The sequence below is a fragment of the Mytilus trossulus genome, chromosome 8 (genome assembly GCF_036588685.1).
Source record: "Mytilus trossulus isolate FHL-02 chromosome 8, PNRI_Mtr1.1.1.hap1, whole genome shotgun sequence".
Taxonomy (NCBI): Eukaryota; Metazoa; Mollusca; class Bivalvia; order Mytilida; family Mytilidae; genus Mytilus; species Mytilus trossulus.
In genome coordinates, this window is record NC_086380.1 from 34,431,975 (window position 1) to 34,453,764 (window position 21,790).

The following is a 21,790-nucleotide window of genomic DNA, read 5'->3' on the forward strand; positions in this document are numbered from 1 at the left end:
CTAGTGCTTTTTCATTTATTGCTTCTAACATAATTAGTTATCAAAAGTACCAGGATTATAATTTAGTACACTGACGCGCGTTTCGTCTACATAAGACTCATCAATGACGCTCATATCAAACTATTTATAAAGCCAAACAAGTACGAAGTTAAAGAGCATTGAGGATTCAAAATTCCAAAAAGTTGTGCCAAATATGGCTAAATATAAAACAGACTGCTGTTCTTTTGTTTTGTTTGAACACTTACACATTTTGCCATGGTGAGGCCTTTCTATATTTAATGCTTTGTCACAAATCAGGCTTTGGGTTTCTCTTATTTAATTTACACTTTGTCCAGACAGTGCAATTTGTAGGTTACTACACAGAATGTGTTTTGCTCATAGTCGAGGCTGTACAGTGCCATATACTGTTAATTCAGAAACTACTGTGTGCATTTATTATAGTGATTTTGTCATTTTAGACTTTTTAATTGCGATTTTGAGAAAATACTATTTTAATTCATACCAAATATTTCAAAATGCAAGTTTAAATTATTGCGTTTACAACTCTGTGGCATTTTTGGCAATAATAAAAACCTCACAATAATTTCTGAATTTACAGTAGTCAATTACATGCTCATTATTTACTCTCTGGTAGATGGGTGTCTTATAAGCAACATTACAATGGTGGATCCAGAACTTTTTATAAGGGGGGCCCTCTCCCTTCATGCTTCAGTCATTTCCTATATAATCAACCCCCAGCCCCCCTGGATCCCCCTATGAAAAATACCATATCTCCTTATTAATATTAGAAATAGAAGAGGCAAATGACAAATTAAAAGGATTCAAGCAGATTCAATCCTTTTCCAATTGGACCCAACTTTTAAAATACTGAAAAGTTGGAAATTGTGAGGTTCTTAATTATACAAATAGTTATGTAATGTGACTGGATGAGTATCCCATGAATGAGAACCTTCATTCTGAAATCTGAGATAATATCTGTATAAAGCTTTTCTAGAAATTAAAAAAAATAATCTAAAATGTTTTATCAGTTTTCAAAAATTGTAGTATCAAGTAAATGCAATAACTTCTGAATGTATATTATCTGATCAATACCTTGATATGTAAGGCATTTGTCAATAATGGGCGGGGGGAAGCCTTTATCAGAACTCTGGGATCGGGTGTTTTTAAGTTCGGTATTTCAGGATTGACACTTTTGGGATCCGGGAATTTGTTTTTTTCAAAGGAGTAGGTCCGGTAAGGACCGATTTTGGACTCAAATTTCAGTTTCATCTGACCAAAGATTTTGACCACTTTTTAACCACTCAAGTGTCTATTTCATTTGATTCAATTATTTTTTGTGACAGATTTTAACTCATTTAGTCATTAAAAACGATCCAATTCAAGCTAAAATATGAAAAATCTACCAAATATGCAAAACAATGTCACTTTTCAGACGTTTTTTGTCAAAAATGAAAATGGCCGCATCCGTGTTCATCCTCAATCTTTATATATGTTGTGTATTATCATCAAATACAACTACTTTTCAATATTTTGGATGAACACGAATGCGGCCAATTTCATTTTACACGGAAACCGTCTAAAATTTAACTAAAATGCTGGAATTGTAAGAATTCAGTAATTTAGCATGACTTAATGGTGCTAGTACACAAAACATGTGCATTGTATTGGCAAAAACAGCCGATATTTATGTAGAAGAACCATACTACTATCCAATAAAAAACTAAAAGTTTACATTTTAACAATTTTGTAAAACTGCTATATTTTGGGGCCAAAATAGGCTCTTACTGAACCTACTCCTTTCAGGATGGCGGGAATTTTTTTTTTTTTATATTCAGGACCTCAGGGTTTCATGTTTTAAAGTCAGGGATTTCGGGATCAGGATCCCTCCTCAAATAATATAACACAGTACTAAACACATGAAAAGTCAGATTCAAAATCTCAATTTCAACTATTTTATAAAATCATATAGTGTTGTCTCACTTATCTGTATTGATATGAAAATACTGCTGTTGTTCAAGTTCATTGATCTCAAGGAAAACAAGGGTAAATACTTTTGGATTAAATATATAGTGTATCTTCCGAATAATGTAAAATAACTTCCCATTTATTTCACCTAGAATAATTGCTTCTTGAATTGGTATATTGTCAATCAAAGTTCTAACAATGATACCTACCTGAAATCTGAATAGTTTCTACTAAAATTATCAGGAAATTGGTAGCTATTGCAAAATCTAAAACAGAAAAAATATGTATTAAATAGATAACTTGCATCAACATCAGAAGTTAGAAAGTGATAACACATTAACATGCTATAAATTGAATGTTATTTCAAAAAACAATTCCTTATACTTGTGTATGAAAAAGTCAAAACTTAACTTTCCATTATATATTATTATAGTATTCTTTTAAATATCTGGAAAATATAACCAAACTATTGGTAAAAGAGGTGTAAAGAAAATCACTGAACAATTCTATAACGTTCCAGTAGGAAGCCCTCTTGAGGTCACAACATAACATTTAAAGTGACTCAAGTCACAGTTTTGAACATTGTCAAAGGTTGCATGTAAAATGAGACTCCAGGAAACAAGATTGCCTTATAGGCTCCTCCAAAATCGTTCCTTAGAATTTTTACCTTGTTGGAGTCATTTTTATACAAGAGTGAAGACAACTTACAAATAAATCTTTTAAACCATTTCCATTTTACAAAACTATGTATACCTGTAATAAATAGATAAATAAAATCATGTGTATTTTTTATGTATATTAAAACAAAACAATGTGTACTATATTTAAACATGTTATAAGTATATAAGCATAACACAGTGAGTAATCAAGGCAACATGTTTATAAAAATTATACAATTACATTTATATAAAATAAGACAATGTCTTGTATGTTTACAAAATAAAACAATGTGTAGTATATCATTTAAAATAAAAACAATGACATTTGTGTAATATGTTGTCATGATAATATATAAATACAGTTGCTACCAGCCTAAGAAAAGACTTCAAAATACTGTGAAATTATCTGTTGCACTCAAACTGACTTATAACACACACACATAAAATACTTACATCTAAAAATTCTGTTGAAAGGATATTTGAAATGTGATGACCAGATAATGTTTTCATCAGATTTTAACTAAAAAGAAAAAATAATCATTAAAGGCTTTATATTTCTTATATCTTACTTTCCTTTTGAAAAGAAATTAAAGACAATTATTAACTTGCTGGTAATAAAGAACATGTGATAATTTTTCATAAAATTAATTATGCAATAAAACGTTATAAAAATAATTTTAACACAACAATTGCACTAAATCTTCAGGTAAATACTGACAAAAACATGCTGACCCTAAAAGTTCAGCAGCTCTTTTCACCAAAAAATATGCCAAAATAATATCTACAAAGTGTATCATATTTACCATCCACTGCAAGTCTATAGCTTCATATATCTTATGAAATTCTTCCAAAGTTAATGCTCCTGATGTGCCCATGTTTAACATCTTAAAAACTAAATAACCATCTCTTCTACCTGTCAATACAAGAGGAAAAGATTAGCAAGCGCCAAGTAGTCCAGTCTAATTATGGACAGGGTTTGGAAATTTAATCTGAAAATTTCAAAAGTGCTTGAGTTCATCTTTCATATTTTGGCAGATTTCATTGGTATTGAACACCAATATAAGCACTCTTGCAGTCAAGTTTTATTGTCGGAGGAAGCTTTAGTACCCTAAAAGAACTGAAACCTACAATAGGACAACAGTGCACACGCTAAAATGTCTTGCCTATATTTCTAACCATTGATATTATGTTGAGTTCTCAATATAAAGCTTTTGCTATATCTATAACATAAGCTAAACATGGTATAAGAAACTGAGGTCAAGGTCAGATAAACCAAAAGGGAAATCATGTACATTTTACATTCATTGGATACACCAAATATGGTTGACTTATTGCTTATAGTTACTAAGAAAGAGACTTAACCAGTAAACTATCATTAACCAATGAACCATGAAAATGAGGTCAAGGTCAAATGTTCCATGCCAGACAGACATGTACATCTTACAATTAATCTATGCATTAAATATACTGTGGATTCATTATTTTTCTTGGATACCAATATTGTGTGACAGAATAAATATAGTCAAAGAACTAACATTGGTAATATGATTGGAATTTATATTCTAATGAAGATTTCTTGCATTTGTGCAATACTGTAGTAAACCTGTTTTCAGACTTTATACAAAGAATTAGCAAAATAAATTGTGACCATCAATATTTCTATGGAAAATTGACAATTTCTGAAATCTTGAGGGGAAAAAATACCCCCCCCCCCCCACCAAAAAAAAAAAATGAAAAAAAAACGAAAAATTGTTTATAACCCACCAACCCACTATTCCCCCCCCCACCCCCCAAAAAAAAAAAATGAATCCCAATCTTCTTCTTGTGGCATTGAACCTTGTGGTACAATTTCAGACCAATCAAAATATTTGTACACAAGTTATTGTCCTGAATTCTAGAAAAATGCTTGTTTTGACTTTTCATTAACCATAATCCCTAAACGAATAAAACGAGTGAGACCATCACCTCCACAAACCAATCCCAACCTTCCATTTGTGATATTGAACCTTTATTTAAGTTTCATAGAGATCAAATCACTTTAAAGTTAAAGTTATTTTCTGGAAACCAAATGTGTCTTCGGACGACATTGAAGCTGAAAACAACATCATAGCATTTTACCAACCCCAAAATAATTTTTGCAGCCGTATAAAAAGTTTCTTTTTAATTTCTTTTATCTTAGTCAGCTATTTTCAATGTCATTTATTAATAAGTACATTTGTATTTACTGATAAATTGAATCAGTCACATGTTTATTGACATAAGATTAGATCATTGATCCCAGGGTGTACGGTAGTACCTGGCTGGTTGACATTGAAGAAACTGTGAAAGAGAATTAAACTTTTGTCATAACAACATTAAGAGGTATCTAGTAATATTATTAGTTATTGTATTTCATTTTGTAAGTTATTAACTGCAGAAAGGTGTTTCTTGAATAATAGACCCAATAGAGCAAGTCTATTTTTAGGCAACATACCAAGAATACCCTTTAAAACAATGAAACCTTTTAGGCATCCTTATTTTGTGACAATTATTTCATATTTGGATTTATATTTCTTGACCTATAATTGTTTACTTTTGATACATAATGACTTTGATGGAGATTTGTCTCATTGGCATGCATACCACATCTTCTTATTCAAACTTATTATCAACTATGGAATCTCTCACTTTTACCTGTGATTGAGAATTATGTATCTAAATTAATTTTGCTGTATTTAATCATATATAATGGCCAACATAACAGGGTGATAGCATGACAAACAAATATAATATACAGCAACAAAAGACAACCATTGAAGCATTCTATATGTGCCAGTCCGCAGGGGGATAGGACTTTTATCAGGACCCGGGATCAGGTGTTTTTAAGCTCAGGATTTCAGGATTGACCCTTTTGGGATCCTGGATTTTTTTTTTTTTGAATTTCGGGACGACAGGATTTACTTTATTTAAATTCAGGACCTCAGGATTTCGTGTTTATAAGCCCATGATTTCGGGATCAGGACCCCTCCTATCCCCCCTCAGTCCTTCGTCAGGAGCCAGTAATTCAGAGGTTGTAGTTTGTTGTATATCATATATTAATTTTTTGTTTATTGTTTAGTTCATAAATCAGGTTGTTAGTTTTCAAAGGTCAATTGTTTTTCATTTGTCATTTCCTGGATTTCTTTAGCTGACTTACATATGTAGTATGAGTTTTGCTCATTGTTGAATGTTGTTATATTTGGTTTTACTCCTAATATTAAAGTGTTGGCTTGTAAATTGTCAGGTTCATAAAAGGGACATTACTAAAATTTAATCAGAATCCAATTTTGTTTTTAATGATTTGAGAACCAAAATAGTGCCAATACTAAATATATGGAGTCAGTCTTTTCAGCCATTTAGAAAAAATCCATTTAACTCTAGAAGGAGTTCCATAACCATCAATATTTTAAGTCAATTCTGTCCCTTAACTTATGCATTTATTTTTATGTCTTTTAGCTACTGTCTAAGTAAATTAACAGACAAAATCATCATCAATTCACTATTAGTATTAAGACCCTGGGGAAATTCAAAATATTTTTTATATTGGATATTTTCAGGTCATGGCATCCGGTAAACCAATACTATGTGGACCTTGTACAGAAGGAAATGTAAACACTAAAGCTGACATCTGGTGTTGCAACTGTGATGAAGGATTATGTTCAACATGTTCTGGTCATCACAAAAGATCCAAAGGAACACGTGATCATAAGACTATTGATATTAAAAGTTATAACCCATCTGTCCAGGCTATCAGAATGTGACAAACATGGTCAACAGCTTAACTTGTATTGCCCCAGTCATATAATGCCTTGCTGTGATGAATGTATAACAAATACTCATTCAAAATGTATGGGAATAAAAAGTTTAGCTAGCATTGTGGCGAAAACCAAGATTGAAAAGTCTAAAGATTCCTTAGAGAAAGATATAAAGTCTCTCTTACATCTCATGGATACAATGGTAAATAACAAATCACAAAACATTAAAAGAGGAGATCAAGAATATGAAAGCATTAAAGAATTCATAACGAAAATTCGAAATGAAGTAGATAAACATCTAACCCACCTAGAGAAGATATGCGAAGAAGCTGATACGATCTTGAATCAGGAAAAATCAAAAGCAAGAAATTTAGTAGCTAAAATTGAAGGGAAACAGAAAATCTTAAAGAAAATGCAAGACCAATTACATACAGTCATACCACACACTTCAAAACTGCAATCGTTTCTAGGTATACGTCAGATTGAACAACAAGTACATCAATGTCAACGATACACTGATGATCTGGTACAAGACGACAGGGCAAAAGAATTTAGCATCAAAATGGAGCAAAACAATGAAGTGGCAAAGATAATAAAAAAGTTAGGATCCTTCGGAGAATTAGTAGTTGTTAAAACAGATATGGATTTGAATAAAGAAACAAGTGTGAGGAGGGAAGCACAAGTAGAATCACAAGAACAATCAAACATAAACAACATGACCATGAACATTGAGAAAAGGATAAAGATCAACATCGACATGATTAATCAGATAGGTGATATCATTTGTTTGACTGATGGAAGACTTATAATAGTTGAATTTGGAAGCAAAGTTAGTCTACTTACTCCTGATGGCAAACTTCAGAAACATTTACCTATATCTGGTGAAGCCTGGAGTGTTACACAGATCAATCAGGACACTATTGCCATAACTTATCCTGATGAGGAAGCCATTAAGATATTCAATATGGAGAATGAAACAGTTACCAAAGTTATCAAGTTAGACGAAACATGCTTTGGATTATCATCATTCGATAATTCTCTTGTTGTAGGTTTGTGTAATGATGAGATCCGTATTATAGACTTAGAAGGATAAACACTGAAGTCAATACAAGTTCAGTGCCAATCAGCCCTGTTGAATCTTGTTTACTGTAATGACAGAATAATATATAGTGACTGTGAAGATAAGGTAATAAACTGTGTTGACAGATCAGGTAAACAGATCTGGCAATATACACAGGATTTATCAGGACCAAGAGGACTTTGTATAGATACTTATGGTAACATTATTGTAGCAGACTTTGTCTCTAATAGAGTAATAGTCATATCAAAAGATGGAAAGGATTCTAAAGTACTACTTAGTGGCGGAAATGGACTGGAGAGTCCTAAATGTATTTGTTTGAAACATTGTGGGTCTTCATGTTTCAGTTGTGATGGCCAATACTTGACAAAATTCAATTTATCTTCTGGATAAAATAAACACGGGAGAGTCCAATGACTTTACCTGACTGTGCTACATGAACTACTACCAAGACTACTAACAACTTGTTATTTATATTTATTAAATTTCATACAGAAACAGAGAAAAAAATAAATTAAGTTGAGTCTGTCATCAGTAATTTGGGATCATATCCTGTGTTAGATCTCTCCATAATTTTGAAAATCTATACTACTACAATAATGAGGTCCAATTTGTTAGCCACCATGACTAGAAGAAAGCATCTTTATATATAACTTATATAGGCCAATGTTGTTGATTAAAATTACACCATTCCAGGCCCTTTTGTTTTCCACATAATTGAAAGTACTAATAACTAACATGTTCCCAGTCAATGTAAGATGAACCATGCCAGGTAGACATGTACAGCTTACAATCCTTCCATACAGCAAATGAAGTTGACCTATTGCTTATAGTTAAAGCAAACAGACCAAAACACTTAAACTTAACACTGAGCAATGAACTGTAAAAATGAGGTCAAGGTTAAGGTCAAATAAAACCTGGGAGACTCACATGTACATCATAAAATATATCCATACACCAAATATAGTTGACCTTTTGCATTTAATATTAGAAAAAAAAGATCAAACTCGAAAACTTAATTTTGACAATTGAACCATGAAAATGATGTTAATCTCAGATGACACTTTGTGTTTAAATTTCATAGATATCCATTTTAATATTACTAAAGTTATTGTCCAGAAACCTAATGTCTTCTGACAAGACTTATGATGATGTAAACAATGACATCTCCATGCGTTATATATTATGTACTGTAGTATGGCGCTAGATTAAATGACATGGAAAGGTAATACTCAGCCACCGAAAGCTTCATTTTTGAAGCCCAGGTGGTCGTGTGGTCTAGCGGGATGGCTACAGTGCAGGCGATTTGGTGTCAAGATATCTCAGTAGGATGGGTTCAAATCCTGGCGAGGGAAGAACAAAAAAAAATTGTGAAAGCAAATTTACAGATCTAACATTGTTGGGTTGATGTTTAGACGAGTTTTATATATATATCTATATATAACAGTATTCTTTAAATGGAATCCCTTACATTGCTTTTAAATTGTTTAAATTGCCTTTAACCAGAAAAACCCTTGTTTTTCCACTTTTTTGCCCCTTTTGCTAAATGATTTGAGCCATAACCCCTAATTACCATCCCTTTGTAGTATGGAAACTTGTGGTATAATTTCAGAGAGATTTATATATTTTAACACAAGTTAATGACTGGAAACTACAAAAATGCTTATTTGGTACCCTTTTTTTACATCCAACTTATTAAAAAAAAACTTGAGGCAAGAACCCAAAAATTAATTCTAGCCTTTCCTTTGTAGTAACAAACCTTGCAGTATAATTTCAGAGAGATCCATACACTTTAACACAAATTATTGTCTGTAAACTAGAAAAATGCTTCTTTTTGGCCCTTTCTTGGCCCCTTATTCCTAAATGTACAGTGAAATTAACCCCAAACTGATTCCAGCCTCTCTGTTATATGGAACCTTGTGGTACAATGTCAGAGAGATCCATACAGTTACACACATCTTATTGTCCGGTTAGAAAAATACTTGTTTTTGGCCCATAATTCCAATCCTCTTTGCCCCATAACCCTTTAAATAAATCCAACCCTTCTACTTATGGTATTTAGCATTGTGGTAAAGTTATTTTCCTGAAAAAATCTGTCTTCGGACGACGCTGATGATGACAAGGACGACAACGTGATACCAATATACTACCAAAATTTAATTTTTTTTGAGGTTGTATAAAAACTTTTGAACCATGAAAATGAGGTCATGGTCAGATCACACCTGCCAGATTGACATGTACATCTTACAATCCTTACTTGCACCAAATATACAACAGCTTTTACTTAAAGTATCTGATATATGGACTTGACCACCAAAACTTAACCTTCTCTTGTTCACTGATCCATGAAATGATGTTGAGGTCAAGTAAAAATTTACTTTCTGACTGGCATTAGGATATTTCAACATACGCACATACCAAATAAAGCTATCCTATTACTCATAATAAGAGAGAAATTAACATTACAAAAAATATTATCTTTTTTCAAGTCGTCCCTGAACCATGAAATAAGGTCAAGGACAATGAACATGTGACTAACCGAAACCTCATAGCATAAGGCATCTTCAAAGTATGAAGCATCCAGATCTTCCACCTTCTAAAATATAAAGCTTAAAATAAAGAAGTTAGTAAACACCGCGACAGACAGATCACTATCCCTGATGACCTTTCTGCGACAAAGGTGCAGGCTCATCAAAAATTCTTACACCTACATGTCAACCTGACTGACAGTCTTCAACAAGAAGCAAAACATATTATATATAGTGACCAGATTGATAAAATGTGAACAATTCAGACCAAAAAATTAACAGCCTACCAGTAATTCAGTTGATTGCAGAAAACATATTTTTTTTCAGTGATTTAAATCGACACAACCCACTTTACTATTATACAGTATAAAAAATTAACTTTGTCCTTTACTTACTTTTCTTTGGTCGTAGATGTTTCATCATACCAAGAAAATGTTTCAATTTTATTGACTTGTTATCCTACAACAAAAAACATCAGTATTAAAGTCAGGGCTTTTTACAACATATGTTTTCTGCATATTATACATATATTGTATATCTATTTTCTTCACTTCTTTCTGAAATCATATTGGCAAATCTTTAAATGCTGTATCTGTGTATTCATTAATTGGACTGAGGTAAAATCATGGACAGTTGACTGCGTTGTATTGCTATATGTACAAACCTATTGCAAATTAGAATTTTGTTGAACGTTTGAATTTGTAGCTTGCCAATAGTGTATCACAAAATCAACAAAATTGATAGCATACAATAAATAATGATTTGGTTGTAAATTAATTTAAGACAAAAAGTATAGCCACACACAGATTCACCAGTGGTCATTACCATATCCCCCAACCAGGCTTCCAAAACTGTCATACATTCCGGTCATTTGTATAATGGCCGGTAAAAGTCCGGCTGGGCAAAGCATGAAATGGTCATCTCAATTTTAGTTTTCAAGGCTTTTTCAGTCATTTTAACATAATTCACGATCTTTTTGACCCAACCTTTTGCCCTTAACATCCACACATTTCAGGTCATGATGATTAATTACTATCAAAACAACCCCTTCTTCAATACTTTCTAATTTCAATCAAGGCTAATTAGTTGTTGGACTCATAGCTGCAATTTTTAGCTAGACGTTTTAGATAAAAAAATGAATGTATGAACAGACAAACAGAAGAAACAAATTACATGCCCTTGTCATAAACATTCCTGGTAGTAGGCAGCAACCATTTAATTTTCTGAGGGGGGGCTAAGATTTTTTTTCGCCCTTTGGTGAAAAATAATCTATTTTTTTGGGGGACAAGTCAAAAACAATGTTTTTCCTTCAATTTTAGCATAACATATAGTGGCAGCTGAGGGTAAAACAAACATTTTTTTCTCAGGGTCAAAAACAAATTATTTTTTTCTCCAAAAACTGGAAACAAACTTTTTTCTAAAAAAATCCATACCACTTTCAGCACTATTTCATTATATAGTGACTACAAGTTTTGTATCTTAAAAGCCTCAGAGAACCACTACCTTATAAAGGATAACTAACAACCCTAATCAATTGAGATTATCCGAAAAACGCCTATACCACATTTGAGGTTTGAAAATTACAACCTGATTGTTGACAGGCTACAGATAAGCTACTTCTACCACTTTGATGCCAAGGCCCCATTAAGACTTTTAAACTTACCTCTTTAGTTACCAGTAACCTAAAGGCATGTTGACAACCAAGTCTCTTGTGAAAAAAAAGTTTCTTTACTTTTGTCTTTTCCAAATTTGAAAATGTATCATATACAACGGCAAGAAACTGAAAAATAAAAATATATGAAAATGTACTTCTATTGAAATGTATACATTATCAATCTCCCTTTTTCTTTATCTTTACCTTTATTGTATGAAGGAAAATATAACAGGAATGACATATTCAGCCTTACAGGCAATGGTGTGTACTCAAAGGTTTTGAAGAACACCATCTTAGGATATTACCTTTGTGTTTAAGCTTTAAAGTTCTATATTTCTGGGCTTAATACAAAATATGCTTATGTTAATTCTTACACAAAAATAAAATTACAAAAAGAAACATTTTATAATGAATTAAAATGAACCTTTATTTAAGTTATTTACAGTTCTTTTTGGATGTAACATGTCTTCTGTTTGGCTGACGTTGTTTTGTTCATCAGCACATAAACATAATTTTGTCATGTGACCGTGACGCCATCGACGTTTTTTCATGATTTACTCCGGTTTGAAATGGAATTATGAATTAAATTATAAGAAATGACTGTTATATTTTTTCTGCCTATTCGAAATAACATAAAAAATGTGGTGCACACTTAAAATAACCCGTTACACGTGTTATTCAGTGTGCACCACATTTTTTTATGTTATTTCTTCATAGACAGAAAAAATATTACAGTCATTCCTTAAATAAAACTGAGAATTTTTCTTATAAAACACCATTATTTTGTATTTCATGATTTATATTATTCACTTTGTTATTCATATTTAAATATCTTCATCAGAGCTATTCCATTATGATAGTCCAACTTTGGAAAGTTGTAGATAGGACGATAAGGTTTATTTATGAACACCGTTCTTGGGTCATTTATGGTTCTGTGTCCTTTAAGGGCATACGATACAGTTACAGGGAAGGTCATGATGTTGCTAACGTAATTTGTAATTTTCGCGACGTCAAACTGCGTCATATCGGGAAAAGATGCATTTTTCGACTGATTTTTATCATTCAAACTGATTTAATTTTTAAACGAGTTCATGGACCCCTATTTTTCAAAACGGCATTTTATTTCATTTTGCAGGGAGATTATGTGACCCAAATTTGATAAAACTGTAAATAGAGGATTTTTTTTAATTTTGATAAACATGCAGTAAAAAATGACGTTTTTTCCCAAATTCATGAGCATTTGATAAATTTGAGTTATTTCTGAATAAAAAAATTGCATAATTTTTAGGTTATTTATAAAATACAGAAATTACCGATTGTTTAACAAAAAACAATTTGTGTTTATCTTTTATAACAACTAGAGGCTCTAAAGAGCCTGTGTCGCTCACCTTGGTATATGTGAATTAAACAAAGGAAGCAGACAGTTCATGACAAAATTGTGTTTAGGTGATTTTGATGTGTTTGTACATCTTACTTTACTAAACATTCTTGCTGCTTACAATCATCTCTATCTATAATGAACTTGTCCGTGTAGTTTCAGTGGAAAATGTTAGTAAAAATTCACAAATTTTATGAAAATTGTTAAAAATTGATTATAAAAACGATAACTTCATAGGGGGTCAATTGACCATTTTGGTCATTTTGACCTATTTTTTAGTCTTAAATTGCTTTATATTATTGCTGTTTACAGTTTATCTCTATCTATAATAATATTCAAGATAATAACCCAAAACAGCAAAATTTCCTTAAAATTACCAATTTAGGGGCAGCAACCTTACAACCAGTTGACCCATTCATCTTAAAATTTCAGGGCAGATAGATTTTGACCAGATAAACAATTTTGCCCCTTGTCAGATTTGCTCTAAATGCTTTGGTTTTTGAGATATAAGCCAAAAACTGCATTTTACCCCTATGTTCTATTTTTAGCCATGGCGGCCATCTTGGTTGGTTGGCCGGGTAAAAAAACACAAATTTTAAACTAGATACATCAATGTTGATTGTTGCTAATTTTGGTTTAATTTGGCCCAGTAGTTTCAGAGGAGAAGATTTTTGTAAAAGATATGGAAATTTACGAAAAAAGGTTAAAAATTGACTATAAAGGGCAATAACTCCTAAAGGGGTCAACTGACCAATTTGGTCATGTTGACATATTTGTAAATCTTACTTTGCTGAACATTATTGCTGTTTACAGTTTATCTCCATCTATAATAATATTCAAGATAATGACCAAAAACAGTAAAATTTCCTTAAAATTACCAATTCAGGGGCAGCAACCCAACAACGGGTTGTCTGATTCATCTGAAAATTTCAGAGCAGATAGATCTTCACCTGATAAACAATTTTACCCCATGTCAGATTTGCTCTAAATGCTTTGGTTTTTGAGTTATAAGCCAAAAACTGCATTTTACCCCTATGTTCTATTTATAGCCATGGCGGCCATCTTGGTTGGTTGGCCGGGTAAAAAAACACAAATTTTAAACTAGATACATTAATGATGATTGTGGCTAAGTTTGGTTTAATTTGGCCCAGTAGTTTCAGAGGAGAAGATTTTTGTAAAAGTTAACGCAGGACGACGACGGACGACGACGACGGACGACGGACGCAAAGTGATGAGAAAAGCTCACTTGGCCCTTTGGGCCAGGTGAGCTAAAAAAGTTATGTCTTTCTTTCGAAAAAGAAAATACGGCCACAAATCTGACTTTTGAGCAAAATATACAAAATTTCGACCTCATTTTACTCAAAAAGTAGCACATGAAGGTATATTTTTTATTACATATTTGATTTAATCGGGTAAAAAATAGCCTATATGCAAATTTTCATGAACTTGTAAATACAGGATCAAAACTGTATCGTATGCCCTTAAGCTAGCTATAAAACCAGGATTAATCGACCATTTTCTACATAAGGATATACCTGTACAAAGTCAGGAATATGAGTCTTTATCCATTTGTTTGATGTGTTAAAGATTTTGATTTTGCCTTTTGATTACTTTTTGATGTATGCAATACTACTTAAAAAAAGGAGCTTGCCTGTGGGGTGTTTTTGAAGACCCTTCTACCCAAAACATCCATTACAAATGGAATAAGTCTCTAGTACACATGAACCACGGAAGGTAAAAAGAGCGAGTAAATTATCTCCCCTTCTTGTAACTCACCAGATTCATTATAAAATAAAGTTCTAAAGACAGGTATATAATGTAGAAAATACTGTAGTATCTGGAACTGGCATAAGCTGGCATCATTACATCTGGATAACTGAAAATAAAACCAATAAATAGTATGAAGATCACAAGACACCTATTTTCATTAAAACCTAAATGTAATTAAGGGTAAAAACAATTGTATTTAACTACCCCCCCACTCACAATCATAAGTGTCAGAAAACAGGAATATCATGTGGTCTGATAGGTTCAAAAAGTGTTCAAACGTTACAAATCATTACAGTCAAACAGCTGACCTAATTTGAAGTCATTCTTTTGAAAAGTATCTGAGAAAAGAATGAGGAATATATTTGTTAGTAGAACTGACAATGTCTTTGAACCTTTAGTTTGTAAAATAATTCCATTGTAATGTGTGACATGATCAGATAATGTGTCTGACATACAAGGCAAATAAGACAATGGCGATCCATCATCAAGAACACTTAGAAACTGCCTGCACAAATATTGTGAAATAAAATTGAAAAGTAACTACAAGCACGATATTTTTGGTATAATGTATAAGTATGTATTGTATTTTCATAAAATATTTCTATTGCACTTAGTTTGATACTTGAGAACAATTTTTTAAGTAATTGTAATAAGACTACTATTCTAAAATACTAAACAATTCAAAACAGTATGCCTTTAAATCTCCTTACTTTTCTATCACTAACAAACTTACTTTGCTGTAGTCAAAAGAACAAACAGACTTATAAAACTGTCTTGTAGTGTGGCAAAGTACTGAAATAGAAAATAACAAACAATTTTGTAATTGTCATAAACAGATCTTGAATCAATATTTCCATTACAGAATGTTGCATTTCATGTATTTTTTCATGATACATGTATTAAATTTTATATACTCAATGTGTGACAAGGGTTACTGAAATTTTGGCATATATACCAAATATTGTGATAATCTTTTTTTTATATCATTCATGCCAGAATTTCCTCAGCATAATGATCTGTAAAACTCAAATATATAAGTAAATAAATTCTCTGATCAAGATAAATTGAGTCTAAAGTTCATTGTTCCTTGAAGTTTGAATTGTATGCATTATAAATTTGCCTTTTTAATGCATTTTATAGCTAGCTGACTAAGTGGTGTGGGTTTTGCTCATTGTTGAATGCCATACAAGTAATCATTTTAAATTTGACAATATAAATTTTAATTGTAGATACAAAGCGCTACTAATTTGCAATGATATGCATTTTTAATGAATTACTCTTCAACTTTAAATCAAATTAGTCTATACAATTAAAATGAACAGTATATACTTAAATGATCTTTAATACATAAGTGTCAGGCACAGTTGATCTTTGATGGATTTGGTTATTTGTTTAGGTCCTTTTTGATTATATAACCATTAAGGTTCCTATATACATCCTTGGCTTGCAAATATTTGTCTTTGAGCATTCCCCATGAAGGTAAATCCCCAAAAAGCTTTGGATGCTTGACATTTATAACTTTTTATTTTCATATTTTAAAACAAATATTCATACTTACTGCATCCCCATGAATCCCAGAAAATAAATAAAACCCTACAATTAAACAACATGTATATAATAATAACATTTACATTGATTTTCATATCATTACTTAAAGAATGAATAATATTTTGTTTATTTAATACCATTGGTCTCTGTTTATTTTCTACTGTCAAAAGCAATGTGTAAGATTACTTTTTTTTCCTTAACCATCACCTCACACATTCTAATTACTTTCACATTTGATTTATAAACTTTCATTGTCAAGTTATAAAATATTTACACAACAGTTATATTATCTATGAAAATTAAATCAAAATTTGAAATGTTTTTTTTTTTTTTTAAAAAGAATATATCACATATATACATGTATGCCTTGATTTTGACCTATGCACAGATTTGCTGCTTCTATCACATCATTTAGTCTCTTGTAAAAAGATGTCTCATTGGCAAGCATACCACAGATCACCTCTACTTAATATTCCGTTGTTTATTCATTGTTTTGACATTGTTTCTGCTTCTGTACTTATGTCTCACTTTGAAATTTCAATCAGATAATTTTAAATAAAGTATCTAATCAAATAGAGTGCAAAAGTTTGACCTAGGCTACATATGTAATATAGAGCTTACCTAATATAGAAAATATCAACATAAAAAACAGTAATAATAACAACATGTCTATGATAGGTGGCATGGACTGTAAAATCTGTCGAAATGTTCTGCAAATAAATATAATTTCAGATGTTAAGTCATTTGTAAGTCGAGAATATGAACAGGACACCTAGGTTAAACAGGTAATAAAGACTTACATAAATTATTTGTTAAATAAGGGGTAAAAGTGGCAATTTTTGTCAACCAATCAGTGTTCAACATTATAGGTAGAATGTTAGATATGGGTAAAAATACTGTACGGTGTTAAGTTTTTAAAATTTCTCCTCTTCTTCAAAGGATTTTTTTTCAAAGATAACAGCTAAAAACGCCAAAAATTGGGGAGGAAAATAAAAACAATATTTCAGGGCAAGAAATCCTATAAACATTTGTCAGATTGACAATTTGGGTCAAAAGAGAGAGTAGGAAGAGCTTGACCATATTTTCTCAATCTACAAAGTTTTCAAAATACATACATTATTTGCATTTTCTCCCTTTTGGTATAATTTAAGCCACAGTGGCCTAGATTCTACTGATGATTGTGGCCAAGTTTGGTTCGTTTAGTTTCAGAGGGAAATTTGTAGTAAAAATGGCTGACAACGAACAAAAGACACCAACTGATGAGAAAAGGTGAACAAAAAGGCCCATCTGACAATGTGAATTTCATAAAACAGGAGACACAAACTATACAATCTATAGGAATATTTTGAAATATTAAATTATAAGAGCCCTAGAATGTAAATTTAACTGAAAATCCTTGAACTTGATTTAACACTTAGCCATTACATCATTTTATCTTAGTTTAAATGTAATCAACATTCTTTAGTAACAAGTTGCTTCCTGTCACTCAAGAAAAACTCAAGTATTTTAAATTCTTAAGTGTTTCTGAATGGGTATATTGTTGCACTGATCAAAAACACTTGAAGTTAATGTAAAATCTTTAAAAATAACTGTTCTCTATGGGAAGAAGGACTGGAAAATCTTACTTTTTTTTTTCTTTCTTAATTTTGCAGCTGTGAAATAGGAAAATAATAAATTTTTAAACCCAAGTTATATGGCTGTTAGTCACTTTGTATATGGACCATAATTTGGTATTTGGCCTTTGTTTTTTTTTGTATCCTTTTTTATAAGTTCTAAAATTTTAACTTTTATTTTGTGGGTTGTGTTGGTGTTAGAATAGTATGAATGGAACAATTGAGTTTTTCGAGAAAAAATTAATACATTTTGATTCACCGTTTACATTACAGGAAAACAAACAGGAAACCAATCTTTTTTTCATTATTTTGCACAATATAATTCTAAAGGCATAAATAAACACCATTACTAGTGTTACTTGCTTCATGTTAATATTTAAAATCTATTTTCAATGTTATATTAAAGTTTTTTTTAAACATGACAGGAAACCATAAGAAACCGAAAGCATTTTTTTAGTTTTATTTTATTGCAAAATCTGCTTAAAATAATCTGAACAGTATACTTTTTCTTAAAATCCATCTTAAATGTAACAGTATTATAAAACTCCTAAATATGTGCTTGTTTTGAAAACAATTAGTACAATTTATTCAGAATTTTCCATATTTTCTTCATTGATACAGGATACCATAATCGTTGTATCTTGATGTTTTGGCCAAAAAAATATATTTATATTTGGTTTTGAAATTCCAGTTATATAAAATTTATTCCAAATCATTGGCAATGTAAAATTCTTTAAATCCAGTAAAGAAAAAAACTTTTAACTTGGAATTAAAATCTTTAAAATAGGCACCATGTGATATTTGTGACCTGTACACCATCTACATGGTTTCCACATTTTAACCTACTTTAGTGGGCTAAAATCAATAAAGTACTTCCTTTCAAGTCATGCCTGGTAAAAGTTTACTTTTCCTTTGACAAGTTTATTGCGTTTCTGAAAAGTGTTTGCAGAACATGAATAAAAAAAATTAATTAAAAATTGTGACAAAGTTACCAACTTTGTACATTCCAAGTGTAACGGTATATTAACATGCATTTTTCATTTAATTATCTTTATTCACCTAAAATATCCAGTAATATTTACTGCTGAAGCAAAATAAATCCAACGAACATCAGCACCATGATAAGAGACGTAATTTCGATTGAATTTTCCAAGGACCCTTTACATCGTTATTGGGAAACGTAGTGTGTTTAAACGTCGGTCAAATCTGAAATCGATTTTGTCAAGTCATTGGGCATTTATTTTCACACAAGATCGTATGTAACATTATGCACATAGGAAAAATAATAGACCCCCGACGCAATCTCTTTGAAAATTGTATTTTCCTTTTTTAAACAAGTCGAAACAAGTCTACAGATTATGTTTGCTAACATCCCGTTGGAAACAAAAACAATGTTTAGAACTACTATATCGTATGTCCGGCTGTAAGGGCGTGATCACATGTTAGTCACATGTTTCACGTATGACCGGAAATGATTAGAACTTAAGGACAAAAACAATTTTAATAAATAACTGGACTTCTGTTTCGTGTGAAATGTAACGCATAACGATAACGTCATTTTCTTACTTAATTATTACGAAGATCAAAACAAGAATGTCAATCATCTCTGATTTACCTGTTTGAACATCTCTCGAGAGTGCATATTTGCATATTGTTTTTAAGAATTCTTTTACAACAAAGCAGATTACATCATCTTAAATTTGCGTTACAAAATCGGACACAAAAGTCACGCCACTGTTCTTACATCTGCTACATAAATACTTATAGTTCTCAGCATTTTCTTCTCACTATTCTTATTGGTCGATGTTCTTTGTTATTTGAAAGCAAAAGTTACGAATTTGCCGGTGAAGATTATCTATAAATCAGTCAGCGTTATGCTCTTCGGAAGCAAAAAGTAACGCGAGAAACGACACAAAAATACGGTTGTAGAATCTTTGAACTTCGTATATTTCAATTTTTTTTCTAGGGAAGAGTAGCATTCACTTGTATGTTGATTAAAATAATGGCATCTTTAGATGTAGTTACAACTTTTCTTACAGTAATTCACATTTTATCACTTTTCTATAGTTATAGGAAACGGAGCCTAATAGCAAATTATGGTCCATATTAGAACCAAACTCTGATTTGAAATTTTTTAAATATCATGCACTAAACAAAATGAACCATGATGTGGAGAAGAGTAATCTGCCTTGAAAAGTCTACATAGTGTAATACATACCTTCTGACCCCCCTGCAGTAGTATGTATCTATTAGAAACAATGGCCTCAGTGATCTTGTCACTCTAAAATGGTTATGCTGTCGTATAATCACTACTATAGTCTCTATAAACACTATGATTAAGGTACAACTCTGAAAAAGATTACATCAAATCTATTTATAAGATTCACATTTTATTTAAAATTTTACATAAGAAATTTGAATTATAATAAACTGCTCAAGGAATTGTTGTACTCAATGAAGTAAAAATTGGCTGTAGTTTGGAAAAATGACAACATATAAATACCGGAAATTACAATTTTTGCTCAATCCACAGGAAATGGTCTGTAAGAAAACACATAATTTTTTTTTTAATGTTCTATATCGTTATTTAACTTTAGCTATAAAAATATAAATCTGTTGAAACATTAGCAATCATTAATAAATCTTCATACCTTTATAAGAGTTCTCTTATGTTTTATGAATGTTCTGAATCCTAACCACTTCATCCGTATTCCTAATTCTAGCGCTAATATCAAAAGTCCAAACAATTCCAATGATCCATGAACCTGTAAAATACATGTAATACAAAACTTGGGCATATTGCATTCTTATCTTAACTGTACATTTTTCATCATTGCACAAAAGTATTTCATAAAGTGAGATCAAAAGTATCTAGTTGTGAGTATAAAGCAGAGACCACCAACACAACCAAACCAAAATGACATCAATAGTTTTTTCACATGAAGTATTCAACAAAAGACAAGTGAATGTAGCTTATATCAAGCTCTAAATCACATGAGTTTAGACGAGTTGTGTAAAACTTTTTTTACCAAAATATGTTTAGTAGATGAATACAGAATTGTTTTGTTTTTTTAATATACATTGTATAAGTTTCAGTCTGTTGTTGATCAAACCTTGGTCATAAAACATATCAGTTCTTGGAGTACAAAATTTGTGCTCCAAATACCAAATCCAGTACTTTGATTGGTTGATTTTTGGGTCTGAATACCATAATCTTGCTGGAAATTCATATGATCAAAAGACCAGAACTTGTTGAAAATGTTTGTTGAATTTACTTTAACCTTATAATTAGTAAATAATAAGGAGACATTAAAATTTACATGGTAACTTACCCCTACAGGGAGAGTTAAAAATGGCACTGCTGGTCGTTCACAGGCAGCTAATCCCATCACCAGCAGTGCTGCAAATAAGTCTAAAGCATAGAAAATTTTCTTGTGAGCAATTTTATATGCTGGCAAAGCATTGAAGTCTCTGGGATGTGTACTGTATTTATCATTGTTTTCCCCTTCCTGCAGATATATAGCTGCCTCTTGGTAATTCAGTTCCCAAGTTTTATACTGTTTATGTCGTCTAGTGATGGCATGGTATGGAGTACCCTGGCCCTCCATAATCTGATGTGAAGATCCAAAAGCATTGTTTACATCATAAATAGAGTCACCATTACTGTGTATTCTGTTTGATGGAACATCATATTGGTCTTCATCTAAAATAGACATTAAAAACCAAAATAAATAATATCATTAATTACTAATGATTAATATCTAAATAGTCTAAAAGCCAACTGCATAATGTCCTGTAATAAAATTTCCATTTAAACAAGTTGC

The 21,790-nt window shown here is 31.3% G+C and overlaps 1 protein-coding gene across 2 annotated transcripts in view; it reads right to left on the minus strand.

Moving 5' to 3' along the window:
• LOC134680877 (two pore channel protein 1-like) overlaps positions 1-21,790 on the minus strand; it is a 41,542-nt gene that overhangs the window by 17,683 nt on the left and 2,069 nt on the right. For both annotated transcript variants that reach the window (XM_063540155.1, XM_063540156.1), the window contains exons 2-14: positions 21,299-21,669; positions 20,618-20,731; positions 20,185-20,315; positions 16,975-17,063; positions 16,364-16,398; positions 15,539-15,597; positions 14,812-14,911; positions 11,667-11,783; positions 10,399-10,462; positions 3,428-3,537; positions 3,078-3,144; positions 2,674-2,718; positions 2,175-2,231 (exon numbers count right to left, since the gene is read on the minus strand). In XM_063540155.1, the coding sequence (XP_063396225.1) occupies positions 2,175-2,231; positions 2,674-2,718; positions 3,078-3,144; positions 3,428-3,537; positions 10,399-10,462; positions 11,667-11,783; positions 14,812-14,911; positions 15,539-15,597; positions 16,364-16,398; positions 16,975-17,063; positions 20,185-20,315; positions 20,618-20,731; positions 21,299-21,669 (1,359 nt within the window). The remainder of the gene's footprint in view (positions 1-2,174; positions 2,232-2,673; positions 2,719-3,077; positions 3,145-3,427; positions 3,538-10,398; positions 10,463-11,666; positions 11,784-14,811; positions 14,912-15,538; positions 15,598-16,363; positions 16,399-16,974; positions 17,064-20,184; positions 20,316-20,617; positions 20,732-21,298; positions 21,670-21,790) is intronic.